Genomic DNA, 15,702 nt, shown 5'->3' on the forward strand with positions numbered 1-15,702 from the left:
CGCCGGGCTATCACAACGTTCAAGCCCAGCGGGAACGGCAGCGGCGCTAGAAGCAGCTCTGGTAACCGTGGCTGACTTTTTTTTTCCCCGCGCCCCCCCCCCTTCCCCGACCCAGAACAGGAAGTGATACGCGGTGCGCAGGAAGGAGAAAGAGCCGGCCCATGCCGCGTGGAAAAGTAGCAGCGGCAGCAGCAGCAGCATCGGCCCCCGAGCAATTGAAGCAGTCGGAAAACAGGCAGCAGCATGAGCCTCCCGCGGCCGATGGGATTCTTCTTTCTTGGCCTGCGGGGGCTGGAGGAGGAGGCTGCTGCAGCTACCATTTGTGCTCGGGGGGGGGGGGGAGGAAGTGAATGAGAGAAAGAGAGAGAAGCAGCCAGCCAGCTTGTGTGTAAGTGAGAGAATGTATTTGATTGAGAGCATGTGTGTGATTGAGAGAAACTGGTCAGAGAGCTGATGTATGTGTATATGTGAGAGACAATGAAAGTGACTGCTCAAGGAGATGACTGATGTGTATGTGAGAGTGTGAGACAGTCAGGGATGTGACTGATGTGTGTGTGTGTGTGTGAGAGAAAAAGCATGGAAGTGAGAAATCTGGGTATGTGAGAAAGCATGGGAGTAAGAAGCCTGGTGTTGTGGGGGTGTGTGTGAAAAAGCATGGGAGTGAGAAGCCTGATTATGTGAGAGAGCGCATGGGAGAGGGAAGCCTGTGTGTGTGTGCATGCATGAGCGAGAGACTGGTTGGTAAGGTGACTGTGTGTGTGTGAGAGAAAGAGACTGGTGTGTGTGTCAATAAGAGAGAAAGAATGTGATTCAGGGAATGAGAAGCCTGTGTACATGGAGAGCGAGCATGGAAATGAGAGAGAGACGGGGGTGTGTGTGTAACAGAGAGAAAGTGATTATGGGAATGAGAAGCCTGTGCATGTGAAGAGAGTGAGCATGGGAGTGAGAAACCTGGGTGTGTGTGAGACACAGCATGGGAGGGAGAAGCCTGTATATGTAAGATAGAACATGGAAATGGGAAGCCTGTGTGTGTGTGTATGCATGAGAGAGATCAGGTGATTGGTGTGTGTGTGTGTATGTAACAGAGAGAAAGAAAGTGATTATGGGAATGAGAAGCCTGTGCATGTGAAGAGTGAGCATGGGAGTGAGAAGCCTGTATATCTGAAAGAGAACATGGGAGTGGGAAGCCTGTGTGTGTGTATGCATGAAAGAGATCACGTGACTGGTGTGTGTTTGTGTGTGTCTGTGAGAGAAAGAAAGTGATTATGGGAATGAGAAGCCTGTGCATGTGGAGAGAACAAGCATGGGAGTGAGAGACTGGTGAGTGTGTGTGTGTATGTGTGTGAGACAGAGAAAGTGATTATGAGAATGATAAGCCCGTATATGTAAGTAGAACACAGGAGTGGGAAGCCTGTGTGTGTGTATGGCATGAGAGAAACTGTTCAGGAAGGTGACTGGTGTGTGTGTCAAAGACTGTTTGGGAGATGATTGGTGTGTGTGAGAGACAGAAACTGGTCACGGGGGCATGACTAGTATGGTGTGTGTGTGAGAGACATGGGACTAAGGAAGAGGACCATGAGTATAGAGCTTAGCCTCTACTGCTGCTTCTGCTGTGTGCTATGGCCTGCATGGAAGAGGAGTAGGAGAGCTGCTGGAGGGGGTAAGTAAAGGTGGCTTTTTAAGTTTATTTTTCTTGATTGACTGCCATTTTAATTATTTAATATTATGTGATGTGTCTGCTTTTTTTGAAATATTTTATTGGTGTTTGGAGAATTTTTAATAGTTTTTATGAGTTTTTAATTGTTGGATGTTATTCTGTTCATAGTTGTTGTGAAACATTTATTCTGCTTATTAGTATAGTTTTACAATTATTTCTGTGTGGGGATCTATAGCTGCTTGCTAGTTCTGTTTTCCTAATAAGAGGTGTATTGGTTTTTAGGGCCTGATTTAATATTTGTAGTGTTGCCTTTTCATAGATAGGGTTGCTCCTGTTTGAGTGTATTCCATAATACAGGTGTAACTGTGTGCGGATTAGTTTATGTGCATTACGACAGATCCTGGGAGTATGTTAGGTTGGTTCTGTGTGTGTTACCAAGATGAGATATTTTACTAGCATGTAAGCGTTTGTATCAGTCTTATTTGTTGTGTTTTCTCAAGAGGACATGCATGGTGGTAAACTGCTGTCTTTTCATAAGTAGGGCTATTGAGCCTGGAAGTAGAAGGAGTTTGAGTTGCTGTTACTGTGATGACACTAGAACCAGAATATCTTTTTTGTAGGGTGAGTTGTATGGGGAATGTCATAATTTTGCTTTACATCCATTATTGTGGGTCAGGGCGGTTCCCGTGGATGCAAACTGTAATTTTACATCTAGCCCCGTGACGATCATGGGTCAGTGTGTCACGCATATGAGAACCATCCGTCAGGTGTGTCCCGACAGAAAAAAGGTTGAGAACCACTGCTCTAGACTACCTCTGACTACTGCAATATTGTTTACTTGGACCTTCCAACTAGCTTTAAGACCCATTCAACTTTTGCAGAATGCAGCTGTCCAACTTATTGCTGGTAAAAACCACAGAGACCATATTATGCCTGTGCTGCATAATCTACAATGGCATCTGGTTGTACAACATATTCAGTATAAAACAATTATGCTGCCATTCAAGCTAATTAGCTCTGATAAATCCCCATGGGCTAATGAACTCGTCCAGCTTTATTGCCCTACTGGTGCCTTGAAATCACAATAGAGAGCTCTTCTTGATATACCATCAACTCATCAGGCACGTTCGTCAGTGACTCGGGACTGTGCTTTTTCTGTCACCGCCCCAACATTCTGGAACTCTTTACCTGAAGAATTAAACAACTGGACTGTTTAAAACATTTAAGTCTATGCTCAAGACTTTTCTATTCAAGCAAGTATACTATTAATGCCCTCTGGGGATAGGGAAAGACCTACAGTCCTACACTACCTGAATGTAGTCTGCTTTGAAGTGTGGAAAAGTGGAATAGAAAATCAGATAAATACATAAATAGAATATATAATACCTAAAGTTTTTCTTGAAAATGTCAAGCTGGTATATTTGTAAAGATATTTTTGAAGATGTATGCATTTTTAATTTTGCATGTTTTAATGATTTTGTTTTAATTATGAATGTTTTAATTTGTTTGAATATTGCCTGATGCTTGGTTCTTAGGCAATTAAGAAATTTTAATAAAGGTAAAGAGACTGTGAGAACAGGGCTGGCATCACATGAAACAAATCATATGGCATAAATTCACTGACAGCCATGCAGTGCCAGAAAAACACAGAACAGCTGTTCAGAGGTGGCAATGGCAGCAAGCCTCTGCAGAATGTGATGGAGGATGCAAACCGGAGGGTGAGCCAACTTGGAGAGGATGAGGGTGAAGATAGATGGTAACTGGTAAGATGGTAAGAAAGATGTGTAGGGACTGAAACTGGTTGGGATGAGATTGAGGGAGATTTGTACTGGGAGAAAGGAACTGGAGGGGGTATGGGTGGAAGACACAGAGGGGCAGATATAATTAAACTAGTGCTACAATTGGAGCTAGATTTCAGTACGGGTTTTAATGCATGTGTTAAAACTTCTGGTCCTTATGGGGTGCAGGAAGCTAACGACATGCCAATACGCCAGAAAAAAAAAGCATAGTAAATTGAAAAAAATGTGTTTTTTGTTTTTTTTTTGCTCCTGGTCTATTTGCATACAAATCTGCCTCCTGATTGGCCTATGGCGAAGGTAATATGGCTGAGCTAGCAAGTCTTCCTCCTCTCCCAAGAGTGCAGAACCCCCCCCCCCCTCTCATCTTAAAGTAGTCTGGGGTCCTTACCTTCCTCCTTTACTTTGTTAAACTCCCAACTCTGGAATCCCCTCCTTACCTGGGAACCCCAGCTGGAGAAGACCTTAGGTCTTCTGGCTGGGCTGTTTTCTTTCTGGCAGCTGATTGATCCTTTCACTGATGGAGGGACCAATCAACAGACAGTGAGTGAATAAGTTAATATTAAATGTACGACACAATTTTAATATATTCACTCTTTCACTATTTGATTGGTTCCTCCACTGTCAGCTGTCAGTGAAAGGGGATTGGTCCTTCCACTGTAACATACCAGAAAGGGAACAGCCTAGCCGAAGGTGGAAAGGTCTTCTCTGGCTGGGGTTCTTGGGTGAAAGGGGGAGGGGGGGAGGGGGTTCCAGAAGTGGAAGTTCATCAAAGTTAGGGAGAGGGAGGCAAGGGAAGGACCCAGACCCTTTTAAGGTGAGAGGTATGGTTTCTGCATTTTTGGGAGGGGAAGCGAGAGAGGGAGGGAGGGAGAGAGAGAGAGAGGGGGAGGACTTGCCAGCTCTGCCAGTCATGCTGCACATCTACTGTGGTGCTCTCTTTCCTGCAGGGTTTAACTCCTGCTTTTGACCAGGACTTAAATTTACCACAGTAAAAGGAGTCACCCTTAGCACGCCTCCTTGCATTGCAGGGTAATAGCTAATAAGCTACAGGCAAAGAAGCCTGGCTGGAGACAAATATATTGTTTGCCTTTATACAGGTATATTTTAAACCTGTCAATAGAAGGGAATCCAGAAGAGTTTCACAACTTGTAAAGGAAGAGTCAACTTTACCATATTCACAGGACTGTTGGAGGTCTGAGATGATTCGGAGAATGTTGTTCATTAAATTTGTTCTCTGCTCATTTTCAAGGATGCTGCCAGTAGATGGATAAGCTGAGTCTATATATGTTAGATCTGAGAGATAAATACCTGAAGAAACAAAATGAATCAATATTTATAGTCTTCATTAACATTTAGTAAGATCTTTACCTCTACTGTAAAACCGCTCTTCATTTCTTCCCCTTCAAGAGGCTAGAATGGAATTCTTCCTTTATTTTGCCTTTTCTATCATATGTCCTCTGGGCCACACTAATGATATACTGTGGCAATTTCATTTCAAAAAATAATGGACACTTGTTTTAGAAGCCATTTTCATTATTGGTCTTTGGCTGGTCACTTTTCTTTTCCGTCTCAGACTTCTATCACTGAGCACAACAGTTGAGTATTCCCAGCAGAGGCAAGATTCTACTATTGTATACATTGATAACATGACAGGTAATATGTTACAATACCCTCAGTGCTCAAAGATCAATAAACACAAAAAATGAGAGCATATAAATCTTCATAATTATCACAAAAATGCAATGTTTTAATCTTATTAGCTTCCTTACATAGATTCAAATACAATTGTGCAAAAAGCAAATATGTAGATAAATACAACTGTTTATTCTCTTAATGGTACAATTCATCAATACATGAAGGGACTCTTTAGCCCAACAACTCATATCCCCACACTATTAAAAACATAACATTCTTACCTTAATTCCAACACATACATTCATACCAATATTCTCCTACATTTGTGTGAATAGTGTAGGGATGTGGGGTATTGGGTTATAAGAGTCCCATCATGTATTGAAGAATTGTACCATTAAAAGAGTAGGACCCAGAAAACAAATTGGAAGCTGATCCAAGATTGCTGTGTAGCAGTAAACAAAGTGGAGATCGGTATAAAAGACAGACCTTTATTGAAAATAGCCCAACTCTGGCCGAGTTTTGCTCTTTGGACAAGAGCTGCCTCAGGGGCAATGCATGTATGCAGGTCTAATGTCACAAAGTTGTGTTCCCGTTTAGTCTATTATGTTATAGCTCAAGTAGCTACTTTGTTATGAAACAGCCTGTGTAAGTGTGTTATCCAGCACCGGTGAGTGTGATCACATTATTTTGTTTGTATCTCTGGAGTATAATTGTTCAGTCAAGCTGATTGAAACGCTTATTTTATTTATTTATTTAAAATTTTTATATACCGGCATTCATGATACAATCACATCATGCCGGTTTACATAGAACAGGGGTGTACAAAGAACAAATGAGTAACCTATTAGTGAGGAGGAAGCAGTTACAAATAACAAGGTACTAGAACTGGGAGTAGAGAAGAAAGGGAGAGGATAACATTAGATAAAGATATTTACATTAAATTAACATTTTTACAATGGGAGGTAGTTCAACAGGCTGCAAGGGTTAATCAGTGTCCGGGAATGCTTTTTTGAACAGCCAGGTCTTAAGTCTTTTCCTGAAGATTGGGAGGCTGGGTTCTTGTCTGAGGTCTGGTTAACCGAAAGATGATATTTTCCTGCGATGTAGTCAAATAGTGCTGCCGCTACTTGAGCAATAACATTATAGACAAAGTGGAAGCACAACTTTGTGACACTAGACCTGCATACATGCATAGCCCCTGAGGCAGCTCTTGTCCAAAGAGCGAAACTCTGCCAGAGTCTGGCTATTTTCAATAAAGGTCTTTCTTATATACCGATCTCCACTTTGTTTACTGCTACCCATTAAAAGAGTATAAACAGTTGTATTTATCTTTATATTTGCTTTTTGCACAATTGTATTTGAATCTATGTAAGGAAGCTAATGAGATTAAAACATTGCATTTTTTGTGATAATTATGAAGATGTATATGCTCTAATTTTTTGTGTATTACATTCATAACCTACCAGCAAATTCTGCAAGCAGAAAACCTAAACAGAATATAAAACTAAATTACTTTCTCAAAGCATTAACAAGCAACGCTGGTTTAGAAAACTAGACATTTATGGTGGTACATTTTTTATTTTGTCTGACTGAGGAAATTTTTTTTTGGCTGCAATTAGGAGTGATTGCTTATACAGTAACTTTAGTTAAATTGGACCTAAAAGATTGAATCCTCGTGTGAAGACTAACCATGAACTTGGAATTTACCCTACTGAAATTCACCAAAATGTGTTCAAAGAGAAGTTGAAAGTGCTTCAAAATTCATGCATATTGGGATAAGGAGATGGGGTCCTCATCCAATTTTTTAGATGGGAAGGTAGAAAGCAGAAAAACTGAGTATAAAGAAATGCAGTCATATAAAAAAAAAAAGACGAGAGAAAGATGGCAGAAACTCTCAATTACATGTCCCATGAGCTCTAAGGCGACATGAGAGCGAGCACATGAGTTTGGCGTGGAAAAGAGAGCTCCCATGTGGATTTAATAAAGGGTAACACAAAAGGTACACAGAGATAGAGAGGATTTAGCCTTGGGCAAAGACAGAGATAGAAAATGAAAAAAGTAGGAGTTGGAGCTGAAACTAAACTACCGGAGGAGGAAAGTATGGCAACTGAACTGCCAGAAGTTTCCCTGAGCCTGAAGTGGAGGATATGGAATATATTAAGGGCCTGTATTAAATGTATTAAACAGGAGAACTGTTCTCTATAATGCAGCTTTTAAACAGGTTAACTGTGTTTCATCACCAAGCGGATGGTTGATAGAAGTTACTGTTGGCTACCATGGGATGTGGTATTTTCTAAGAGAGTACCCAGTTTTAAATACTGCTGGAAACAGAAATAGGTCAATACAATAGAGAAAAGCAGCTCAGCATCTTATTATATCATTCCTAGAACTGTATATTGAATTTGTTTGGATAAACTCTTAATCATAGGAGGGTAGACTTGAGAGTTTGCTTAAAGAGAAGAAAAGCCTGGCACTTCAATTTTGTTTTACCAAACTGAGTCAAGGACTTGGAACTGTTTATCAGTTTGCCCAAGGTAGGATATCCTTGGGATTGAACTTATATTAAATAAAGACTGCATTGTTTCAATGATGCTTGAATGTGAACTAGAATCGGTGGAAGTATCATAGCTAAACAATTTGGAATCTTTGGCCAAGTAAAAAAGTGCACACACCCTGTATATGATAAACAAAATGAAGAGGCTAGAGGCCTGCACAGCGGTAGCGTGTGAGCAAGCATGGGAGGAGGTGGAGCCTCTCCCCAACCCATGCATACATTCTCTGCACACAAAATCTTTGCACTGAGGCAGGGCAGACTGGACTTACAAACATAAGAACATAAGATATACAATACTGGGTCAGACCAAGGGTCCATCAAGCCCAGTATCCTGTTTCCAACACTGGCCAATCTAAGCCACAAGTACCTGGCAAATATCCAAATATTAGATAGATCACAAGCTACTATTGCTTATTAATTACCATCATAGCAGTTTATGGATTTATCCTCTAGGAACTTATCCATACTTTTTTTAAACCCAGTTACACTAACTGCTGTAACCACATTTTCTTAACTATGCACTGAGTGAAAAATAATTTTCTTCGGTTTTAAATGAGTTACTTGCTAACTTCATAGAGTGCCCCCTGGTCCTTTATTATCTGAAAGAGTAAGTAACTGATTTACATTAACTTGTTCAAGTCATGATTTTGTAGACTTCTATCATAATCCCTCCTCAGTCTCATCTCCAAACTGAACAGCCCTAACTACTTTAGCCTTTCCTCATAGGGCAGCCGTTCCATGCCCCTTATTTTGGTTGCCCTTCTCTGCACTTTCTCCAGTGTAGCTATATCCTTTTTGAGATGTAGTAACCAGAACTGCACACAGTATTCAAGGTGCGGTCTCACCATGGAGTGATACAGAAGCATTATGATATCCTCCGTTTTATTTTCCATTCCCTTCTTAATTCTTAACATTGTTTGCTTTTTTGACTGCCACAGCACATTGGGCCGACGATTTCAATGCATTACATGACACCTAAATCTCTTTCCTGGTGGTAACCCCTAAAATAGAACCTAACATTGTGTAACTACAGCAAGTTATTTTTCCCTATATGCATCACTTTGCACTTGTCCTCGTTAAAATTCATCTGCCATTTGGAAGCCCATTCTTCCAGTCTCGCAAGATCCTCCTGGAATTCATCATAATCTGCTTGAGATTTAACTACTCTACATAATTTTGTATCATCCACAAATTTGATTACCTCACTCGTTGTACCCCTTTGCAGACCATTTATAAATATATTAAAAAGCACTGGTCCAAGTACAGATCCCTGAAACACTCCACTGTTTACTTTTTTCCAGTGTGAAAATGAATTACATCAGTAGCATTGGATATTTCTTGCTGTTGGGTACTTGCCAGATTCTTGTGGCCTGGTTTAGCTTCTGTTGGAAACAGGATGCTGGGATTGATGGACCCTTGGTCTGACCCAGCATGGCAATTTATTATGTTCTTATGACCATTTAATCCTACTCTCTGTTTCCTGTCTTTTAACCAACTTGCAATCCACAAAAGAACATCACCTCCTATCCCATGATTTTTTAGTTTTCTTAGAAGTCTCTCATGCAGGACTTTATCATATGCCTTCTGAAAATCCAAATGCACATCTACTGGTTCACCTTTGCCCACGTTTATTCACCCCTTCAAAAAAATGTAGGAGATTTGTGAGGAAAGACTTACTTTGGGTACATCCATACTGGCTGTGTTCCATCAAGTAATAACTCATAAACAGCCCCTCACTCAATTGTATCCAACTTAACGGCGCATCCACTATATGACCTTCATAATAGGCGTCATTGTGTGGTAACACGTACCTTCATTCACTCTGCCTTATTTATAATCATCAGTCAGTCCATATAATATTTTTTTCTTTTGCTAGTGCTCAAGTGCTCATGTGTATTAAAACGAAATAGTCTCACATTCTTGCCAACAATATTAATGTATAATGACGTTCACTTATCTGAATATCAATGTTATTGTTGAATATTTATTTCTCCAGCCCGAAACTTTCTTGTCCGATGGTAAATAGCAATGTGTAGACTCCCCACATTGCTTCTCCGTGCCAAACACTGTACAATGTTTCGGACGCTCTCGTCCTTCCTCAAGGGCGAAATCTGCGCCACAAACACACAAGTCTTAAAACATTAATTATCATTTTACTGATATTGTCCAAACGTGCAAAAACAAGCTACTCACTCATTCCCAGACATGGTGGTTCTCAGCGTTTTTTAACCTTCTCTTCCGGTTCTTATTACCCGCCTTCATTTTTAAACCCCTATGACAAGTGATGTGGCACCCACGTCACTTCTGGTGCTATAATGAGTACCACTCTATAACGCTGTTTAAACCTAATGAATGACAGTGCGCATCCAGAAAATCCACTGCTGTTCTTTTAGATTTAACAAAAAATTAGGATCGCCGCCTCGCGCATTCATTGGAACGACATCCAACACCCGCCATTGCAATTGTTGGAAAGTGTGTTGTTTTTCTTTACAATGGGCCACCATCGGGGCCAACATTTTTCCTGTAGCAATGCAGCTGCGATGCTCGATTAGTCTTACGTGTATTTGGCGTTTCATGCGTCCGATATAGTATAAATTACAAGGACAGAAAATTATGTAGATCACCCTGGACGTGTCACAAGATGTATATTGTCATGCCTTATGCACTTTACCATTTTTATCTGTCCAGTCTACACCTTTGATTGCTTGACTACACACCGAGCAGTGATTGCATGGCCAGTGGCCCTTATTGTCATTAGTCCTTACTTCTGTTAGTGGAGATAGAAAGGAGTGAGTCACATAATCGCCTATATTCCTACCTCTACTATATGCAATGATGGGAAAATCTTGAAAAATATCATGTGTCTTCAGAACTGTCCAATGATGGCAAATCAAAAAAGCAATTTTACCTGCTTGATTAGAAAATGGTATAGTACATACTATTCGTGCCTCATCCGCTTCTGTTGGTTTTTCAAGAAGAAGCCATTGTCGTTCAGCATTATAAGCTCTTTTATATGCCTTTTTAATACATCTAACCGGATAGCCCCGTTCCAGTAGCCTCAATTTAAGTTGTTGTGCTTGCTGTACAAATTCATACTTATTATTGCAGATCCTTCACAACTGTAGAAACTGACCTACTGGTAAGTTATCTCGCAATTGATGCGGATGAAAACTCGTGTAATGTAAGAGAGTATTTCTCTCACGTTCTTTACGAAATAGTGTTGTGACAAAACTTCCATTTACTTTTTTAATGGCAATATCCAAAAAATTAATATCGGTGTGATGGTATGTGCTGGTAAATTGCAAATTCACATCTACTGTATTTAACCATTGTAAGAACAACTTGAGACTTGCCTCGCCGGCATGCCAGATACAGAAAATATCATCAATGTATCTCGTCCTTACTTCTGTTAGTGGAGATAGAAAGGAGTGAGTCACATAAAAATGGTAAAGTGCATAAGGCACGACAATATACATCTTGTGACACGTCCAGGGTGATCTACATAATTGTCTGTCCTTGTAATTTATACTATATCGGACGCACGAAACGCCAAATACGCGTAAGCCTAATCGAGCATCGCAGCTGCATTGCTACAGGAAAAATGTTGGCCCCGATGGTAGCCCATTGTAAAGAAAAACAACACTTTCCAACAATTGCAATGGCGGGTGTTGGATGTCGTTCCAATGAATGTGCGAGGCGGCGATCCTAATTTTTTGTTAAATCTAAAAGAACAGCAGTGGATTTTCTGGATGCGCACTGTCATCCCATTAGGTTTAAACAGCGTTATAGAGTGGTACTCATTATAGCACCAGAAGTGATGTGGGTGCCACGTCACTTGTCATAGGGGTTTAAAAATGAAGGCGGGTAATAAGAACCAGAAGAGAAGGTTAAAAAACGCTGAGAACCACCATGTCTGGGAATGAGTGAGTAGCTTGTTTTTGCACGTTTGGACAATATCAGTAAAATGATAATTAATGTTTTAAGACTTGTGTGTTTGTGGCGCAGATTTTGCCCTTGAGGAAGGACGAGAGCGTCCGAAACATTGTACAGTGTTGGGCACGGAGAAGCAATGTGGGGAGTCTACACATTGCTATTTACCATCGGACAAGAAAGTTTCGGGCTGGAGAAATAAATATTCAACAATAACATTGATATTCAGATAAGTGAACGTCATTATACATTAATATTGTTGGCAAGAATGTGAGAAGATTTCGTTTTAATACACATGAGCACTTGAGCACTAGCAAAAGAAAAAAATATTATATGGACTGACCGATGATTATAAATAAGGCAGAGTGAATGAAGGTACGTGTTACCACACAATGACACCTATTATGAAGATCATATAGTGGATGCGCCGTTAAGTTGGATACAATTGAGTGAGGGGCTATTTATGAGTTATTACTTGCAGTTAATTCATCCCCATCTCAACAGAAATTGGCTATCGATCTAGGGGTTTTGGTTGATTTTACTGTGTTCCATCAAACCATGTCTATCTAAATGTTCTGTGATTTTATTCGTTATAACCGTTTCCACGATTTTTCCCGGCACTGAAGTCAGGCTCATGGTCTATAGTTTCCCAGATCGCCCCTGGATCCCTTTTTAAACATAGGGGTTACATTGGCCATCTTCCAATCCTCAGGTACATTGGATGATTTTAATGATAAGTTATAGGGTCCCACCCAGACCCTGAAAAGACAACTTATCATCACCATCCTAAATTAAAAATAAAATACCTCTGTCACATCTACTACTTTATTATTTCATATACTTTATAAAACAGAAGTATATTTATATTAATATGGAATTCAGATGCATCACCCATTAATTTTTAAACTTATTTACCGATCTATGAAAAATGTGCCACTGCAGAAATACACAATTATACCTTCACTGATGAAGTATAATGTACATAATATACAAATTCTGGTGTCACCCAATAACAGCAATACAAACTATTCACTACGAAGCACTTTGGAAATAATACAAAACTTTGCAAAAAAAACCAAACAAAAAATATATTCCAAACCCATGTTTATTTATTTAACGTGTTTTGTATGCCGTCATTCGGTTTCGCCATCAGAACGGTTTACAGTAGTCGAGATATAATATATTGGCTACAAACATCATTGCAGCAAACTGTCATATTGAAAGAAAGTTTGGGGTTTGAAGGTTAGTTCATTACATATAAAATTATTACTTATTATCAATCTTATATAGCAGCAGAGTTACTACATACGTTAACGCTGATACCTATGTATAGTAAAAAAAAAAACTGTTGTTACATATAGGCTAGGGGTAATAAGTGAGGTCAATTGCACATAACATAGGCAGCTTGCACTTCCGTGTCCGTTCCCCCCCCCTCCCCCCTTTCTCTCAGGAACAATCCAACATATTACACGAACTCAGTTTTGGTGAAAACAAGGCCGCAGTATTTAACCTAATTAACATAAATTTACATATTTATATTTCCCAGCACCCGAGCCGTCTGTGCGTTCATCCATACTGTAATCCGGGCGTCAAAAAGCTGGCGTCCGCCGTGTTAAGCCAGTCCGCCACCATCTTTGCGGCCCCCCGCCGTGCCATAGCCACGGGGCCATTCCCCCAGGCTGCCCACGCCCAACTACACGCACTTTTCCTTTCCCGAGGACTTCCGGTCCGTCCTGACCTTGTCCTCGAAGTCCCCATCCACCTCCCGGCTCGGGTACCCCGGCCACCGCTGCGACGAATAACAGAATATATATTATTATGGTTTTTTGGTTTTTTTTTTAACGGCAACCTCGCCCTATTGCTCCCTATGCTTCTTGATAAGCTCCTTTCCTATAATCTTTCCCTCTTGTTTATCTGGGTGGGTGGGTGGAGAAGATTGCGAGCGCTTGCCAGGTAAAAGGCCGGGCCCAGCGCTCGCTGCCGCTTTAAAGGCCTCACCCTCGTGATATCCGCGAGGCTGACGTCACTGCGTGATGATGCGGCGGCCTCGCCGTGCCGCGCGCATCATCCCGCCCCTCCCCCGGCCAGAATTCTTCGTCGCTGCGCGGCTTCGACGATCCAGGAGGTAAGAGTGGGATCAGGGAGGAAGGGGGGCCCTCCCCTCGGCAAGCACCATGTTAAGGGGGGGGGGGGCCCTCCCCGCATGCCGCGATTCGGCCCCGTCTTATCTTAAGTGTTCACATGGTTTAAATTTCAATTAGTAATCAGTTGCACATTAGCTTAAATGTTCACATGGTGGGTGTTATTTAATTGATAGAGGGACGGAGCGTTTTTCTTATTGTTGGGTTGCATGGTTGATTGGTGGTCTGGTTGATTGAGTGAGTTTGAGTAGGCTCTGGTGAATTACCAGGTTTTGAAGTCTTTTTTGAAAATTTTGATATTTGGTTGATTTCTTATTTCGATTGGTATTGAGTTCCATAGAGTGGGGTTGGCAATGGATATGGCTCTCTCACATGTTGAGTTCAGTTGTATGGTTCTGGCGTGAGGAATTTTGAGGAGGCCTTTGTTTGAGTGTAGGTTCCGTTTAAGAGCATGGATCTGCTTAGCCAGTTTTGCTGTCCTTGGATTATTTTATGCAGGATTGTGAGTACTTTGTATTCTATACGGTATTTGATTGGGAGCCAGTGTAAAGAGATGAGGGTTGGCGTAATGTGCTCATGTTTTTTTTGATCCAATCAGAATTCTGGCGGCTGTGTTCTGTAGAGGGTGGATGGTAGCAAGTGGTAGGCCACGGAGTAGAGCTTTGCAGTAGTCCAGGTTGGAGAAGATGAGTAGTAGCAGGACCGTTCTGAAATCATCGTATGCGAGGAAGGGTTTGAGACGTCTGAGCGTCAGTAGTTTGTGGTATCCTTCCTTAATCTTGTTAGTTATGTGTGTTTTGAATGAAAGATCTTTGTCTATGGTGATTTCTAGATTTCACGTATGAATAACAGGAGAGATTAAGGTATTTGGGTTTTCTGTTTTGAGTGGTAAAATGGGGGTAGTGGTGTTTTTTTTCTTTCGAGGACGGTTAACTCAGTTTTATCTATGTTTATTATGAGTTTCAGGTCAGTTAGATGCTGTTCGATTTCTGAGAGATAGATAGTTGTTTTCTCGTATGTTTCTTCCAGCATATTCTGTATAGGGACTAGTATTTGTATATCGTCAGCATATAGAAAGTGGGTCAACCCAAGGCATTCTAGTGCGTGACATATGGGAAGTAGGTAAATGTTGAAAAGTGTAGCTGACAGGGCAGATCCTTGCGGCACTCCTGTGTTTAGGTTTACTTTATTCGAGAGATTGTTGTTGATCAGTACTTGGAAATTTCTATGTGATAGGTAGGAGGAAAACCATTTTAATGTGATGTCCATGACTCCTATTTCAGCTAGTCTGTTGAGTAAAATTGCATGGTTGACTGTGTCGAAAGCGGCTGGAAGGTCCAGGAGTATTAGTAGGTAGCTTTGTCCTTTGTCAAACTCTTTGAGATCTGTGTCATTTAGTGAGAGAAGTAGGGATTCTGTGCTTAAATTTTTCCTGAATCCAAATTGAGAAGGGTGAAGTATTGTTCGTGTCAAGGTATTCAGAGAGTTGTGAGTGGACGATTTTCTCGATTTTCACAATGAAAGGTAAGTTTGATATGGGTCGGTAGTTTTGAATGTTCTCAGGGTCTAGGTTGTGTAGCAAATCTGCCATACTAAGCAGCATTGACACCAAGAACTCAAAACAGTAACAACCAAACCTATAAACAGACAGTAATGCAATATTATACAAAGCCCTAGTCTTCCATACACTTCCAATTGGGAAAACAGAACAAGCCAGACTGCTATTGATCCCTACACAGAAATACCACACTAGCAAAACACCTCATCTAAGACACACATGCAGAACACTCATCTAACAAAATAAGGGACTACAAATTAGATATAGAAATCTATAGACAAAACATGAATTGGAAACCTCAAGAAGCATGACTGCATGCGGTGGAATACTGGAGAAAGAAACAAATGTATTTCATCTTGTAATATACAAAATACAAATATTTTTCTAGAATATCAAACGTGACCTATAAACCTAAGTATAGTGCCACT

The 15,702-nt window shown here is 40.9% G+C and overlaps 1 protein-coding gene across 5 annotated transcripts in view; it reads right to left on the reverse strand.

The window, feature by feature from the left end:
• Positions 1-15,702, reverse strand: part of RALGPS2 (Ral GEF with PH domain and SH3 binding motif 2) — a 785,699-nt gene that overhangs the window by 322,170 nt on the left and 447,827 nt on the right. For all 5 annotated transcript variants that reach the window (XM_029618595.1, XM_029618592.1, XM_029618597.1 and 2 more), the window contains one exon: positions 4,627-4,764. In XM_029618595.1, coding sequence (XP_029474455.1) covers positions 4,627-4,764 — 138 coding nt within the window. The remainder of the gene's footprint in view (positions 1-4,626; positions 4,765-15,702) is intronic.

Source organism: Rhinatrema bivittatum, chromosome 10 (genome assembly GCF_901001135.1).
Source record: "Rhinatrema bivittatum chromosome 10, aRhiBiv1.1, whole genome shotgun sequence".
In the NCBI taxonomy this organism is placed as follows: Eukaryota; Metazoa; Chordata; class Amphibia; order Gymnophiona; family Rhinatrematidae; genus Rhinatrema; species Rhinatrema bivittatum.